The 17053-nt window shown below is 51.5% G+C and overlaps 1 protein-coding gene across 1 annotated transcript; it reads right to left on the bottom strand.

The window, feature by feature from the left end:
- Positions 1 to 4384: 4384 nt before the first annotated feature.
- Positions 4385 to 16274, bottom strand: SEC11A (SEC11 homolog A, signal peptidase complex subunit). Its single transcript, XM_075897464.1, has 6 exons — positions 16116 to 16274; positions 15832 to 15941; positions 10029 to 10178; positions 7892 to 8011; positions 4841 to 4898; positions 4385 to 4664 (listed from the first exon to the last, which is right to left on the bottom strand). The coding sequence occupies exons 1-6, from the start codon at positions 16164 to 16166 to the stop codon at positions 4614 to 4616; spliced, it is 540 nt and encodes a 179-aa protein (XP_075753579.1). The 5' UTR covers positions 16167 to 16274; the 3' UTR covers positions 4385 to 4613.
- Positions 16275 to 17053: the final 779 nt, after the last annotated feature.

Raw genomic sequence — 17053 nt, 5'->3', positions numbered from 1 at the left:
CTCCCTCGGCTCAGCACACCCTTCTAATAACGACACCCTTCCAGGCAGGTTTTTCCGCTTGCGTGTGGCTGGCTGTGGTGCCCAACATGCCGTGTGGCTACCCTACAGCAAGACAGAGAAGCTGATTACTTCCATGAAAGTTCATCTGACTGCATGGGTCTCCTTTCATGGGGCCGCTTTGGTGACTGTCCCCTTCTCACTGGGGTAGTTTGTCCTGGGGGGGGGGAGGGGGAGCTACAGTCAGAATGCAGCTGTGCCTCGTGCCGACACCTGCTGGTGGTACCTGGTCTCCCGTGTGGCTATTACAAGCCAAGAGCTGGTCTCCATCCCAGAGGGGCAATTCCTCCTCTGCCAACCAGCTCCCCCGCACTCTTCATGCAGGCCCAACACCACAACCCACAGCTACCGCAGGAGCCCTCGCCCCGGACCCTTTCCCCGGCACTGGCATCAGGCGAGTATTTGTCACCCGCTGCGCTGTGACGCGGGTGCGAAGGCGAGAGGACTCAGCAGGGAACTGCGTCAGCGGCACTTTCACAACCTTTTCACCGAGGTGCGAGGTGTTGATGATCAGAACTGAAAAGACGTCTCCTTCCCCTGGGACCAGCTGACAGACGGGGGGGGGAGGGGGGGAGAGTCTGTGCACCCGAACTGCTGGGACTGCAGGCGGTGCAGGGTTACACGCAATCTAGCAGCCCTGGTATTAACGGAACAGTCATGTAACCGCATCGAATCTTAGCAGTTACACGACTATTCGACAGTGCCCGGGGGTGGGGCTGGCAGCCAGCGTGCTCCTAGCCCCTCTCCTGGCGAGCTCCCTGCCACCTCGCGCTGCTGCTTCTCTGGCAGAAGCAGCAACACGAGGGGCAGAGGGTCCACAGAAGCAGAAATGCACGGGGAGTCGGCTTCCAGCATGTGCCAGCTCCTGCCCGCCCCCTCCACCTTCCACATTGCTGCCTCTGTATCAGAGGCAGCAGCATGGATGGGGACAGGTGGCTCCATGGGACCTGGTGCTTGTGGGGAGCCAGCTTAAAAGCCACCTTCTCAAGGGCACCAGCTCCTGCCTCCCACCCTCCCCTTGCTGCCTCTGATACTGAGGCGGGGAGGGAGGGGAAGAGCGCATGTAGTCCACAGGATTAACCGATAAATCCAGGGCATATCGTCGTCATCTACACATTGACAGCCAAGGAGCACAAGAGCGTGGCCTGAAAGCAAAGGGGAAGCGCACAGCCCACCAGGCTCCCGGGCCTCTGACCCGTATTGACCCGGGTGGTTATTGTCGGAGGAGGTTGCTCTCGGTAGAGGTAGCATTCTGCTCACGCTGTATTCTCTTTCCCAGCTCGGGGTCTCATGCTTGGAAGAAGCTTGTCAGGACTCCGCCCCCAGGAGCTCCAACATCTGGAGTTAGGGATGAACCCGTGTGGTTGATTAACTGGTAAGCAAAAGCTTCTAAGTTAATGCTGCGGACTCCACAAAGTCTCCCCCGCAGCTGGCCAGCAGCCTGGCTCAGTCCCAGCCTGCTCTGGGTCTGGGACCTACCCCTGCCACGGCTCTGCATTTAAAATGAATTGGAGCCAGGCAAGCAGGCATCCCAGCTCAGTTCCAACTAGCGCCGGGTCCAAGAGCTCACACATGCCACCCTGCATCAGACATAGGCTGCTGCCACCGCACGCAGCTGCCTCTGTATCAGAGGCAGCAGCGCAGGGCGACAGGCAGCTGGTTCACGAGGGGAGCTGGTTTTTAAACTGTCTGCCCTCGCAGAACAGCTCCCACCTGGCATCCCGTGCTGCTCGGATACAGAGGCAGGAGTGTGAAGTGGCAGGGGGCTCCTTGGGAGTGGGGCCAGAGTGCACTGGCTGCCGGCCCTGCCCCCGGGGACTATAGACTAGTCGAGTAACTGATCAGAATTCATGAGGTAAATTGACTGTTCAGTTCACCGATATCCCTAGCTGGAGTGGGGACAAGAAGGGTTTTAGAAAGGGCTACAAAGTGCCAGAGATCTCCTGCAAGGCTCCTTGTGCTGTGTGGAGATGGGGCTCTACCCTGTTCTCCCTGGGGTCTCCAAGCGACTGCGCTTCATTCGAGCCTAGAGGTGGGGTGTCCAGGACCCGTGCTGAATGCCGAGGCACAAACATTAGGAAGGCACAGGAAGTTCAGGGGACCTGCTGCTCCTTAGGGAGCTCACCTGAGAGCTGATGAGCTCCGTCAAGTTCGCCAGAGCCGGCCTCGTGCCCTTCCTTTAACTCGCCCGCCAGGGGGGTCTGGTCCCACGCAGCACCGGGTAATGGCTGTGCACATCTTGCACCAGGAGGAGCATCTGCCCTGGTCCAGCACCCAAGGGCTCGGTTTTAGCACCCATGGCAGAGCCAGGAAGCCCCTTAGGTAAAGTCTGTCACGTCTGCTCTTTTCCTGGGAGAGTTGTGGCTGTCCTCTGTGGGGCTCGTAAACGTGGCACTTGTCTATCTATGGGTGCCGGCAACGAGGGCCTGGGCAGAGGCGTCTAACCAGGACCCAGGGAAGTCGCCTTTCTGGTCTCTCTCCCAGACGAGGGGAAGGGCAGGGATTTCTGCCCACACAAAATTGCTGGGAGACGTGGAAAGCGGTTATAGCAGGCGGCTTGTGATTTGAGAGCTAGCACCGGGCAGGCTTGTCTGCAGCAGCAAGAGGCGCTCACACCTCACAGCACGAGGGGGCGGGTGCTGCTCACTGGCAGGTGTGAGCCCCGTCTCACGAATGAGCTGAAACAGAGTCCTCGTCCCAGTTGGATCCACCATCCTCGTGGGGGTGAACGGCAAACCCTGACTCACCCAGTGCAGCTACCTGTTGTTCTGCTAAGCGCCCAGCCTCCACCATGGTCTCAGGCCCCTGGGAATCACTGCTCGGCCAGGGACCAACAAAGATGACCAGCTTCTGTGGGAAGCAGTAAGAGGCATCCCTTCCCTTCTGCCCCTCCGCTAGGCAGGAACTGGTGCGCATGGGGAGCCGACTTAAGCCAGCTCCCTGCATAAGCCAGCTCTGCCCCTCCCCGCCAGAGGCAGCAGTAGGCGGGGGAGCCAGCTGAAAAGCTGCCAGCTGCTGTGTGCCTCCCCGTGTGTAAATGCATTTCAACATCCCGAACTGAGGCGAGTTTTGGGAGGCGCTACAGACCAGAGCTGTGATCAGTGACAATCCCACAGCTCGTTTCACAGACATAGGAAATTTACTTCTGTAGCCTGGACCAACCCCAAACCCAGCCAAGGTTCCTGCACCGTACCCAGCCCTCCGCTACAACTGGGCAGTCCCTACCCACGTCCCTTCTCTGTGCAGTGCAGAGCAGCCCCCGTGCACTGTCCCAATGCAGCAGGGGCTGACGCGGCCCCTCGCCACAGTCCAAGCCAGGCGTGTTATTGCCAGAGGGTTTTAAGATAGTGAAAACGTTTAAATTATCCCCAAATATGAACTAACCCCAAAAATCAAAGCTGAAGCGACTGATGCTGTTTTACTGCAACATATAAACAAAGCACAGTCAGTTCAAAGGCAGGGGTGGGCAATAGCTTTTGATGGGGGGGGGACCACTAAGAATCTGGCCAGTGGTCAAGAGCTGCACTTTTCCATGATATTAATGGAGCAGGTGTGGGGCCAGGGCCAGGGGTTGGGTGCGGAAGGGAGCTGGAGGTAAGGGATTGAGATGGAGGGGGGGGGGTGGGACTGGGGAGGGAGTAGGGATGTTACATCGAGGTCATTTTAGTAATCGAGTAGTCGATAGAGTTTCTATTTACCACTCGATAGGGCAAGGCAGTCCCGCTCAGCTCGCGCCAGAAGCAAACCCCGCTGCGGCTCTGCAATTTAAAAGGCAGTAGGAGCCGGGCAGCCTGCCCCTCCGCTCCTTACTAGGGATGTAATAGTGTAGTCGATTAACCGATAATCAAAACCTTCTATGTTAATGCTATGGACTACATGCATTTCCCACCACCCCCGGTTGCCAGTACATTTTTAGCAGACTGGCCAGCAGCCCGGCTCAGTCCCAGCTTGCGCTGGGTCCAAGACCTACCCCTGCTGCAGCTCTGCATTTCAAGCGTGTTAGGAGCCAGGCAGCTCGGCTCAGTTTCGGCTCAAGCCAGGTGCGGAAGCTCAGACCACCCCGCCCCCCCGGAGAGAGGCTGCTGCCACCCCACACTGCTGTCTCGGATATAGAACATGGCATGGCCGTTTTAGAGGATATGCAAAATATTTTATTCAAGTTTTGGAAAATAAACCCAGTCGTCCCATCCCCCCCCCCTTCCCCCCCCGGCACCGTCACTACAAACTGGAAGGGTTTACTCTCAGCCCGCAGCAGCACCGATGTGGAGACCACTCCCATAGGCACTTCAGAAAGGAAGCTCCACTGTAAACGTACACACCCCAACGCTTTGGTTTAGACTTTTAATATAAAAACCCACCGATGTACAAAAAGGCTAAAGTGTGACAAACCATTGGGAACACTGATTGACATTCTTCCGTACACAGTAAAAAAAACCAAAACGAACCCAAACTGGTAAGCACTGAAATGTACGTTCTCCTCTCGCACCACACATCAGACCCAAACGCTTGGTTACAAAAAGCGTGGCATCTTTGCTAGGAACTTCAGTGCACGCAGACTACTCCCGATGGACCAGCACAAATAAGCCCAGTAAAAAGAGGACTGCATACTGAAAAACAAGGCAGCGGGATAACGAGTCAGACTGTGCATTCAGCTCTACAGACAGACAGCAACAATCAATATGCTCGGAAGAGCAGCTACTGCGTACAGGGTAGCTCATGCAGAAGACTCCTTGGCCGCCCAACAATAAAACTCATCTTTTAGTGAAATGGCAGAATGTCATACCTTAAATTTGGGGTAATCGTTCATTAAAATAGTCACAATTCCAATGTAGGGCACAAACCTACAAGAGAAAAAAAATCATTTCAGATCATTTTCAGTGAAGGTTGCACGGGTTCGGCTGTGCCTGGGACACGCGTGAAGAAACCGCGAGCCCGAGCGCTCCACCAAGCGCGGGATCCTGTCTCTGAAGAGCCGCTTCAGTGAGAGACGCAACCTTCCCCAGGGAACATTTTCCCCTGGACGCTCTTTAGAGAAGAGGTTGGGTGAAGCTCTGAAGCAGTCGGGTTTCTCTCCCTTCCTAAGTTCTTGATTTTTAGTTTAAATCCCCAGTATAACAACTTGGGGTGTTCTTGTTGTCCATATGTCCCCACTATTTTTTTTTAACGCTGGGAGCTCTTGGCCTGGGTGATCTCGTTGGGCAAATCAGTTTTGCCAGCTAATTATCCATCACTAAAGGAGCATTTGTTTTCCGTTTCACACTCGCAGCCTCTCCGTTTCACTGAATGTCCCCATGTTCTTGTATCACAAGACAGGAAGATACGAGTTCCAGTTCTACCTTCTCTACTGCTCTCATCATCTGCATTACTATCATGCCTTGCCTTATACCGAAGCAAGCAACGGTAACCTTTGCAGGCTCTTCATATGGGAGCTTTCCCAAGCACCTAACCGTTCTCGGTTTCCAACACCCCTCTAGCCCCATTGTAATATAGATCAGTGGTTCACCCCGTAGTGATAGACTGTGACCCACTCGCAGATCTACAGAACGGCATAATGTGACCCACTCGCAGATCTATATGACCGAAGTCAAGGTCTTTATTGTTGCTCCCAATCCCCAAACATTTGCTTTTTTCACTGCTGCTGTATATTGGGCAGAGATCTTCACTGACCTGCCCATAACGACACATGACTTTTCACTTAGCTGCTGGGTATTTTAGAACCCAACATGGCATAGGAGTAATTCACATACTTCCTTGCTATGCACAATACTTTGCATCTGCCCAGAATGCATTTCATCTGTTCCTGTGTAGCCCATTCACCTAGTTTAGTTGGATCTTTCTTAAGCCTGAGGTCTGACTACCCTAAATAATTGTACAATACCACAAATTCTCTCACACACACACACAAACGTGCACCAAAAGCAACAAAAGTGTGTGCACGTTGCACACCAAGCTAGCTATGTCAGAAACAAGCCAGAGCACTTGTCCCGTGAACTGGGCGAGATGGCTGCTGCCAGCCTGTTCACAATGAAAGTACACCTCGAGATACGAACCATCACTATGAAGTGAGCCCAAGACATCTGGAAGATCTGGGACAGATGGACTCAGCAGAGTTTGGATGCCAGACATCTAGACAGTGTTTGCCATTTTGGGATTGTCCTGGGAAATGAACTTTCTGCCTCTATAGCGCACTGGGGCACAAAAGACAGGCATGAAGATTTTGATTCCTTGGGGAACATTTTTAATACTTAGCCTGACTCTGTAAGAGACACCAGTCCCAGAGCCCTACCTTACGTGGGACACGGATCTGCCAGATGCTCGAGAGAACGTTCAGGGCTAGTTTGGTGCTTACAACATTCAGCGTGCAAGACACTGGCACGTTCTGAGAGGTGGGAAAGTATCAGCCCCAGCTTATACATCCAGAGATTTGAAGCACAGCAGTGACATGAATTGGCCACCATGACCAAGTTTGCCAACGGCAGACAATCAACACCTGCCCTCTTGCCCATGTTTATGGCTTTAGAAGGGATCTTTCCTTACCTGCAACTCCATTTCTCTGAAGAGATCGTTCGACTGGACAGTGGACCGGACTAACCAGTGGCAGACTAGAGGCTGCATTAGGCCAAGTCAGTACAAGGTCTGCAACCGTGACTTACCTACTCAGAAACGGATTGCATAGATTAGATCAAGATGTTCAGAAGTGGCTGCTGATTCCAGGAGCCCCACTGGAGACATCTAAAAGGAGTCTGATTGTAAGAGGGTGGAGGATCGCATCTCCAATGAGGCACCCAAAGTCACTGGTCACTTTTGGGATCTTGACCTACACACATTTCAGTGACAAATGTTCGCATATAGACTTGCCCACAAGTTCCCACTTCTTGGTGCTCCCTGACATTTTCACGTCTGGCCTCAAATTTTCAGAGGTGCTTAAAATCTGATTGCTCTTTGGCTCCATTGGCTGGGCCTCGTTAAGTCTGCCAGAATTCAGCTAGCCAATCTCTTTGAATCAAGCTAAAATGATTGATTTGAGAAGATCAACAAACATTCTTCAATACGCCAGTTCAACACCACACCCAAAAGCCTATTAAGTCTTTGGCATCAACTAGTCATTAAGCTATTTTGATTTTTGGCTCCAGCCAAAACAATTTCTGTTCTCTCAACATTTTTCATCCAGGTGCAACAGATATGAACTGAAAGGTGCTCTTTTTAAAGGCAGGGGTGTGCCTTTACTTGCTTCTTTATGGTGGGTAAAAGAACCTGAAACATGGCTTTTAAAAGTTGTCTTGACAATTACATTAGAATGTGGTTTGCTGATCTCTAGTTTTGCTGGGAACTTCTTGGGATTCTCAGGGATGTTTACTAAGCTCTATCTTCACTGAAGTGTTGAACCTTTCACAAAGATGTCCTTTCTCCCAACTGTTCATTAACCATTGGAGTTAACAGACCTTAACTTTAAGCAGGTTGATGGAAAAAAAATCCCCTCCAGTTGTCCACGCAGTCAAAATATGAGTGCTGAATGTAAAAAACCTTCCCGACCTTCTTTTGAAGCTGTGGAAGGGCCCACCCCCATTGCAGATCAGCTGTCACCGAGCTCTGAAAGGGACTACACGAAAGCTCATCCACTGCCAAGGCAGGAAACGTGTGGGAACTGTTGGTGAAGGCAAGGCGAGAAGTCAACTCGCCTTTGTTACTTAATTCCCCACTTCAAGACGGTGTGTGAGACAGGGAAAAAAAAAATCAGACAGGGAAGAGCTCAACCCAAGGATGCATCTTTCAGCTCCCACCAGACCTAAGCACTGGACAGAGCAGACGTTCTCTGCTGGACACCGTTACTTACCCTCTTGCTCGGCCCACCACATCCTTCTTCTCCAGCCAGTGCTGACCTTGCTTGTACAGCCCTCTGTCATCTACAGCGTTATTGTCACCCTTCGTCAAGAACTTGACGTCTCCGTTTTGCCTTGCAATGAGAAAGGAGAGCATGGGTCAGACACGCCGCTCACGGACAGCCCCGTCAAGCCCCACGACCGCAGCGACGGAGACGCGCACGGTTCCAACACACAGGTTTGTCAGAAGCCCCAGCCCTGTGCAGCTCACCCACTTCAGAGCCTTTTTGGAAGGACAGAGTAAGCGTTTAGAAACGTTTAACCCCAAAAGAGAGCCCCCGGCCCTGCCAGCCCTAACACACTGATGTTCCTTCCTGCAAGGAGCGCCTGGATGCACGATAGCATCTCTCTCTCCTGTTTTCAAAATCCTCTGCCTCCCTTTCCACCACCAGCCTCTCCTGGCCTTTCCTTCCACCTTTCCAGAGCTCCCACTAATGCCCATCTCCAAGTGGCAGGTCACAAAACGGTGCTACCAACCGGGCTCAGGCATGCTCCAGTCTCTTATGAGCGGTCTTTTGAACGCACGGGCCAGTTGGTGCTGTACTTGGTTCAGCATTTCATGAGCTTCCCAGACTGCAGGCCTATCCCAAATCCATCACCTGCAGGCAAGCACAGGGAAGCTTTTCGCTGGGTGCGCTTCCTCCACTGTGGTTGCGTGGACAGTGTCTGTAGCCAGCAAGAGGAAAGTTCAGGAGGCGTGCAAAGCCAGCTGTACAGAACAGCAGCAGCACAAATGCATAGGACATCGCACTAGTGTCCAGTGCTGGCCTGCTCTCCGAAGTGCTGATGCAACAGTGGCTTTTGGTAGGCGGATCTGAATCCCAGAGGTATCAGCTATCAAAACAAGCAGCGGACTTGAGCTAACTTGCTGCTGCTTCTCGGCCTTATTAGCCTTTCAGGGTCACCAAGCTCTGGGAGAGGGAACAGGATTCTAAACTGATCCACAAAGCAATAAAAATGAAATAAATCCAGACAAAAGAATTTTTCCTTTGGGAGGTGAAGATTGAATCCAGTTTAGTTCTGAGCCCAGAGGGACTTTGTAGGGCTGATGGGTAAGACACACTTTCATTTGTAAATGGAGTTAGAGAGAAAAGTGTACATATTTTTGTTTTTCAATAGGCTACAGAGTCTCAACACTGACCATTCGGAACTACACAAGGGAAACTAAATCAGGAAGCTAGAGATTTTGGCCATCGGCTAGACAACAGCTGGGACTTTTGGCATCTGGGAGAAAAGGGAGGCAGGCTGAGTCTAAGATAAAATATCAAAATTGTTTAAATGCTGGTGGCGATGGCAGAAATTAACTGGTCATCCTTAGGTTTCCTTTATTGATCAAGATTTCTGTATAACTACGTCAATGGTAAAGAGATGGGTTCTGTGAATTAATTTTCTTGGGAGCCTGGTCCAGAACTTGCTGAAGGGACGAATCAGAATGACCATCTCACCCGCTTCAGATTCAAAATGCACGACTCACTTGGGCTTACGGTCTACAGAGGAGGCATGGTACAGTCCAGGTAACTGGGCTTTCCTAAGGTACATTTGCCTTGTTCCCAAAGGAGAACAAGAACGGGGATAATAGAACCCAACACATTTTGAACACACTGCATACACCTGAGGATCCCTACACTTTCAATATATAGAAGTCACTTTGCTCACTGCTAAAATGCAATCCTCTCTGGTACAGCACAGAGCAGCTATGCAAGAAAGAATATGAACACTACCTCAACAGTATGAGCCAGGAACTGAGGAGTGTTGTATTCTAGTGATGCTGCAGGGGAAGTTAAGGGAGGCAGGTGGCTGCCCACGGTTAACCCTACAGTCCTGATTAACTCGTGAAAACTGCTAAGATCTTTGGCACACGTAGTCAGGGCCTGATTGTAATTCAGCTGATGAAGACCTTCCAGCTATTTCCTGCCGCTCTGGTAGGACACTAGGGTCACGCTAAGGGGAGAGCTCAAACAGCACTTTCAGCAGCTTCGGGGCTTTCCTCGATGTCTCCCCCCTCCGCCTCCCAACCAGACTATTCGGTGGGACATGCACAGCCCAAGGTGGCACTGCTATGGGCATCTGCCACTCAAACGCTCTACGTACTTTTCATGAATTTTCAAGACCCGATGAACTATTGGAATTTCCCTTCCTTCTATCCTGAAGACCACAATTTCTCCCACCCTGATAGGATCTTCAATTCGGTTGGTTAAGAACAGGAGATCTCCTCTGTGAAAAGCAGGTTCCATGCTGCCGCTGAAAGACAAGGAAACAGCAGTTATGAAACAAGGACACTGGAAAAACTAGAAGTCATGCTTGAAATCTATACTCTACCAAAGGAAACCCTGGCATGTCCACCCTTAGGAAAGAGCTTCGGAGGAAAACCACCAACATACTGAAATCACTGAGATGCTTTGATATAGACACCGGAATCCCATATTGTAAGACAAACCAAGAAGAATCTATACAGAGGATAACTAAATGACATCCCTGTCCTCCACATGGCTTGCCTTTCTTCTGTTCTCGAGAGTTCCTCCCTCCCTTTGCCCACAAAACACAAAGCTTCACTCACCCCTCCGCATATTCATATTCATTACAAACACCCCTCTTCCCCCAAGTTACGGCCCTGTTTAAATAATTTCAGGAAAAAGGGCCTGTTTGTGCTAAAACAAGAGATGATCAATGTACAACACGTGTTGCTTAACACTGTTAATTTGGTAGGATGCTATGCACCTCTCTCAAGACAAGGTAACTCATGTCTTATTGCTCATCAGTCAAAGTGTCCCTAAAACGGCTCCCCTCTTGCTCCCCTCCGCAAAAGTCAGAGTCCCGAGGAAAGCAGTAGAAGCCAAGACACTTCAGTTTCACCCACATGATGCTCCTGCCACTGGTGCAACTCTACTGGAGACAAAGCCCTGGCACCATCAGCATTACCACCACCATGCCACTCAGGCAAAGCTCTCTGGCATCCAGACTCACTCTCTGTGGCAGAGGCTGGTGGTTACAAACCATTTGTCCCCTCCCCCCCGCCCACTGCTAAAGCTGCACTGGGACTAGTAGGCATAGGGAGTAGTAAGAATGCACCCTCCTGATGCCACCAGTAGGGTGCAGGGAGCAGCAATCCTGGAGCTCTCCCAGGACTGCGAAGGGCGGAGAGTCCAGACGTCTTGGACCAGCAGCATCTGGGTTTGCTATCGGAGAAGATCCAGAAAGTCCTGGACCTTGTCTTGCGGGGACTCCCGGGTCTTACGACCGTCTCCTGCCCGTCTCGATTCATATTGGCCCTCCAAGCCTTTGCTTCTGGTCTGATGCAACACTGGTTTGCAGGATTTCACGTTAGACCTCTTCTGTCACCACCTCCTCAGAGTCAGGTGTTCTGCGGGCCCAGGGAGACACCCTTCCAGGCCGATGGAAACCACAGACATGACACTGGATTTACAGGCACATCCATTATTCATAGAAACCCTTAAGACTTGCTTCTTAACACTCCAGCTTTGGATTGCCATGGTACAGCCCCACTTTTAGGCTCTGGTCATGGTAAACAAGGCTCACCAGAGGACTCTCTTGTTGCATGAAGATCTAAAAGTTCATCCCCTAGTGATGCCAATATAGGGCAATGGGTCTGAACACCTGCACTATGTTCCACAAGCGCTGGCGATTTTAGCTCATCTCCTCACCGAGGCTCGCAAAGGCACAGAGAACACAGCTGCTAATGGCATCCCAAAGCTACACTGGCCACTATTCTGCTAACTTGTTGACTACAAAGGTGACATCCAAATGCACTGCAGAGCAGCATGAGAACGTGTCTTGCCTGGGAGGAAGGACTAGAGCAGCCCTCCCTAGAAACTTTTGGGAGTGAACTGCACAGCGTCTCCATGAAAGTTTCGTTGTGATCTTTCTGGAGGACGACAAGGACACCCCAAGCACATAAAGCAAGCTGCCCAGCACACCCTCCTCCAACCCAACAGGGGAATGAGACAGAGGACGACTCTCCCTTTTGTATGAAAAGCTGATACCTTTGTTTTGTTAACTCGGGGATGGGCCAGGCAGGCACAAGAGTTGCATTTCAGCAGTGGAAGGATGGAGGCATGAATGCACTTAGCTGAATTCCCTTCATCAGGCTCATCCACACTAGCCTGGCGAAACTCTGGCAGAGTCTCAAGCAAGTCCTGGTTAGCAGCATGGCCTGAGACTATCGGTGCATCCTCCTCACTTTTCACTGCTGCCATCTGATTCAGGATCCTCCACTGTAGCCACAACAACGTGCAGGCTGCTGGTAGGGTCTCTGCCGAGTGTGGCATGACATTTTTGAAGACACAGCCGATCTACAGTGCAACAGCTGGCAGAACGATGCACTCCCTAGTTTTGTGGCATCACTAGCAAAATTCGCACAGCACTGACACTGAACCCAGTCACACCCTTTGACTCCATCCCCTGTGCAAGCCGCTTGTAGATGTCCACGTTTGCCTAGCCTCTGCTCCTCAGAGGCCTGGGGCTAGCTGATAGGTGTACTCCCCAAGGTGGGCAATCAGGAAAAAGGATTTCAAAAATACGCAGGAGAAGGTGATTCTGGTCTCTGGGAGCCCTGCACAGTGGAGTTGAAAACTGTGGACTGAGCGGTCACTATCACAGGGTATGAGGCATTGTGGGACAGCCACTGGAGGACTGTCCGGGAGAATACAGGTCATGCAGCATCTACACTTGCACTGTGGTTTTATTGCATTGGTGCAACAGAGCACTTACGTCGACTCGAGTAAAACGTATGTGTATATATACACGTGCACGAACAGAAGGTGCTCCAGTTCCCAGATAGCCCGTGATAGAGGTCTGTTGTGATTCAGCAGGTCCCCTCACACTCTCATTGCAGGCCCTCCTAATTCAACCTTTTCTGTTATCTTGTAAATGGCAGAACATTACAGCACCTGTAACCTTTCTAACTTCAAATGAAATCCTGTAAAAGGAAATCATGAACATCAAGCATAGCGGGTAGCATGCCTGGAGACACTAGGCAAAGGCTGCTAGTCAGAAGATAAAATCCTTTTGTTGAAAAGGGAAAGTGATCTTACGACCTCCCATCTTATTCAATGGGAGGTGGATAAAGCCACTAGTGCACTGAGGAATCAGCAGTAAGAGACAGACGTTTCATTGGTTTTCAAGTGACAAATGATGATAAACACTAGACAAGTGGCAGAGAACAGGGCCTGTGATGTCAGTACATGCACATTCTGGGGAAGGCCAGTACCCACAATAGATACAGTAGAACCTCAGTTACAAATCTCTCAGGAGTGGTGGTTGTTCATAACTCTGAAATGTTTGTAACTGAGGAAAATATGACTGTTCTCTCACAAGTTTACAACCGAACGACGACTGAACACAGCTTTGAAATTCTATGATGCAGAAGGAAAATGCTGCTGCTAACCATCTTAATGTAAATGAAACAAGCACCGATAGTTTCCTGATAAGGGATGTAAAAATTAAAACCAACCACTAACCGTGTAACTGACTGAAATTAAATCGATCACACAGTTAAATGCCCCACGGGCTCCCACCAGGGTGCCTGCAGGCACCTGGCGCCTGCTGGGAGTTTAACTGGTAAGCTAATGCTTTACGGTTACTTTGTCAAATCTTTTAAAAACTTCCCCTTTAGGTCTTTAGTAGTTGACATTTAACAGTACTGCAGTGCCTGCTCACTGTTGTTTCAGGCAGAAACCGATTGAGCACGTTCGATTCCAAATAAGGCATGTGGTTGACTGGTCAGTTTGTAACTCTGAGGTTCTACCGCATAGCCACTGCCCCAGGAATTTCAGCAACAGAAGTCATTTCAAGTCACAACTGGGGGCACAAATTTCGTACTGTGTTTCGTAGCTCACAGAGTTAAGAAGCCGGGTGAAAATTTCCCATGGTGTCACATGCATAGCGTTCAGCCCGCCCTACTAAAGCAAGAGGGACACCGCGCTCAGTATTCTTACAGCTCACCAGATGGCCAGAAAGGAGAAGGCTGGGTGTGGAACAGAACTGCAAGCACACTCCTAGCCTTGTTACAAGAGAGCAACACAACACATTACACCACAAGCCAAGACTCTAAACAACTCTCCTCATATGTGTTATACTCCGAGCAGTCATGAGTTTCCCTGCTGAGTGTCTCCATCTGTTACACTGACTCGCTCATGATTTCAATTTCACTGCCATTAACAGCTGCTCCTTACTTTAAATGCACACAACAGCAATGGGGAAAACAACGAGGACAGTTGAAAATAATGCATTTATATCAGGGGTGGGCCAGATCCGGCCCACCCAGCATTTCTAACCAACCTGCTTAGCTGATTAGCAGAGCATACAGGCAACTTGTATGCAGCCACACCCTGCCACTGCTCCATCCTGCAACTCCCAGGATGCTCCCACTAGCTGTGCGGGGTAGATAGGGGAGAGTGCTGAAGTCAGGGAGTCTTCCTGTCCCTGTACCCATCTCTGCAGAGCAGGATCAGGGAGAGGCACACACAAAATGGAGCTGCTCCAGTCTGAAGTATAGTGAGTTACGGAGAGGAGTGAACTTAAAGGCATGAACAGTTTCTAAGCTCTCAAACTCTTTCTCCTACCTACCCCATCCCTGCAGAGCAGGAGAGGAGAGGCGACAACCAAGCAGGACAGCTTTTCCCGTCTTCGAGCATCTCTCAGAAACGTACACTGCAGCAGTCAGCACACATACTCCCAGTCTCTGTGCCACAAAGTCTGTCTTTCACACACAGTCTGTCTCTCCTCGTCCTGCCCCTTCCGCCCGAGACCCAGCCCCTGACAACTAATCAAAATTTGTGGAGTGGCTCCTCCGTAAAAATTAGTGCCCATCCCGGATTTATATTTTCTATTGTATTCCATAATTGTTTCCATTAAAGCTGCTATACTGTAGAGAAGATGTTTACAACAAACAGATGCACTGCTGCACTCGAAGGGACTCAAGGGACCCTATCTCCTCTCCTTTCTCTATGACCACCCTGCTTTGTCACTTCTGCCAGGCATCTTCTGCTAACTTCTATTCTGTCCTGAGGTCTGGAATGTCTGCACTGAACCCATCCATAAGGGCCACTACATTGACAAGAAGGGCTTGTGAATTTATGGGTCATGGAAGAAAGAAACTCCTCCTGGTGCTAGGCAACATGGTCATCCCCAGATCAGGATAAGGAAGCTCAATGGAGGTGGGAGTGTGCAACTCTCAGGCCTGTTTTCGGTTCCCTGCTGTATCACATCTCTGGTCAGCACCCACATGCTTCTTGGTCCCCTGAGGATCAGTGGGCACTGACCAGGGTCCTGTTTGATGTTCCGCCTCACCCCCACCCCTGCGGATCTGTTGTTTTGGCCCCATGACCTTTACTTCTGTCTATTTTGTTAGGTGCTGCCCAGACTGAGTCTCTCTCCCCAGTTGAGCAAATGGGTCTTATTGTCTGTTCTAGAAACCATGACAGGGACACACTTCTGGCAAATCCCTCTCCAACAGCCACTTATACCCGATGCCCACATGAAGTTAATATGCAACAGCTACATTGAGGAGCAGTTTACATTTATACATATAAATATTGGCTTTGCCTGTCTTGCACCCTTCTCCATGCTCCCCGTCACACACACACACACACACACACACACACACACACACTCTCTCTCCTCTGAGTGGAACTAGACTAAGATCTTTGAGGCAGGGGCTGTGTTTGCTGAACGTTACATTGGCTAAAACGTTACAGAAGATGCTAGATCTTGAGTTTATGAACAACGCGTCTCAGAAAAGCTCTTCGAACCAGTCACTGGACTGCAAAGAGGCGGAATCAGGTGTGTTCCTTCCCTGAATCAAAACACTCCGCCTCCTCCCGCAGCCAGGCCCGTGTCACGCCCCGCGAGAAACCCCCCGTGAACCGGCCGTTACCTGAGCACCACCACAATGGGGCTCTCGCTGCCCGTGACCACCATGAGCCCCTTCCAGATCATCAGGGCGGAGGAGACGATCATCCCGAAGTTCAGCACCTGGTAGTAGAGCTGCGGCGGGGGAGACAGCGGGTTAAGGGAGCGCGGGCCCGGCCAGGGACTCCGAGGAGCCGCCCGCTCGCTCGCCCGCCGCCCCGGGGGCTCCAGGGCCAGCGGCCCCCGCCGGCCACAGCAGCGCAGAGCCCCGAGCCCCCCGGGCGCCCGCCGCCCCAGGCCGGGCCTCACCTGCCGCTTGTTCATGCGCCGCACATCGTCCAGAAAGTCCAGGGAGAGCATCGCGGAGCCGCCAGAGCCGGCCGCCAGCGCCACTTCCGCTTCCGGCCCGCAGCGCCGCTTCCGGCCACGCCTGCGCTAGACCCCGCCCCTTCCTCCGTCTGACCCCGCCCTTAACCGCTCCAGCTCCCTTCACCCCGACCCCACCCCCGCCTTTCCTCACCACTGACCCCGCCTCCAGCCCCTCCCACCTCCCTTCACGCCGACCGCCCCGACCTCACCTCCAGCCCCCTCCCTTCCCAAGCGCGGCCCCAGCACTTCACCACCACTGACCCCTCCCCCTCCCCCTCCCCTCTTCATCCCAACCCCACCCCAACCCCTTCCATATCCCTTCAGCCCCCGCCCCCTCCCACACCCCATTTCCCCAGCACCCTGCCCCCAGGCGCACACAGGCTGTGGTGAGACTGGCCTGATTTTGCACAAACACTTTTAACAGAAAAGTTTTTCCATTAAAAGTATTTGCACAAGAGATGGTCTATAGTGGCCTGTGCCTTTGCGCAAGAGCATCCGTGCCAGTGTAGACTCTCTCTTACGCAAGAAAGCGCTGCTAGCAATTTTAGCCATGGGGCTTTCTTGCACAAGATATTAACCTGGCTGTCTACACTGGCCCTCTTGTGCAAGAATGCTTGCGCAAGAGGGCTTATCCCGGAGTGGGAATGTCGGAGTATTTGCTCAAAAACCACTGATTTTGTACATTACAAAGTCAGTGTTCTTACGCAAATACTTGCAGCCAGTGTAGGCAGGCAGCAAGTTTTTGTGCAAAAGTGTCTGCTTTTGCGCAAAATCATGCCAGTCTAGATGCACCCATACTCACCTCCCTTCATCATCCTCTGCCCTCAGCCCCACATCCCTTCACCTCCTTCCCTGATCTTTCCCCCCACTCGTTCATT

The sequence above is a fragment of the Pelodiscus sinensis genome, chromosome 14, assembly GCF_049634645.1.
Source record: "Pelodiscus sinensis isolate JC-2024 chromosome 14, ASM4963464v1, whole genome shotgun sequence".
NCBI lineage: Eukaryota > Metazoa > Chordata > Testudines > Trionychidae > Pelodiscus > Pelodiscus sinensis.
This window is presented reverse-complemented; position numbering and strand designations above follow the sequence as displayed.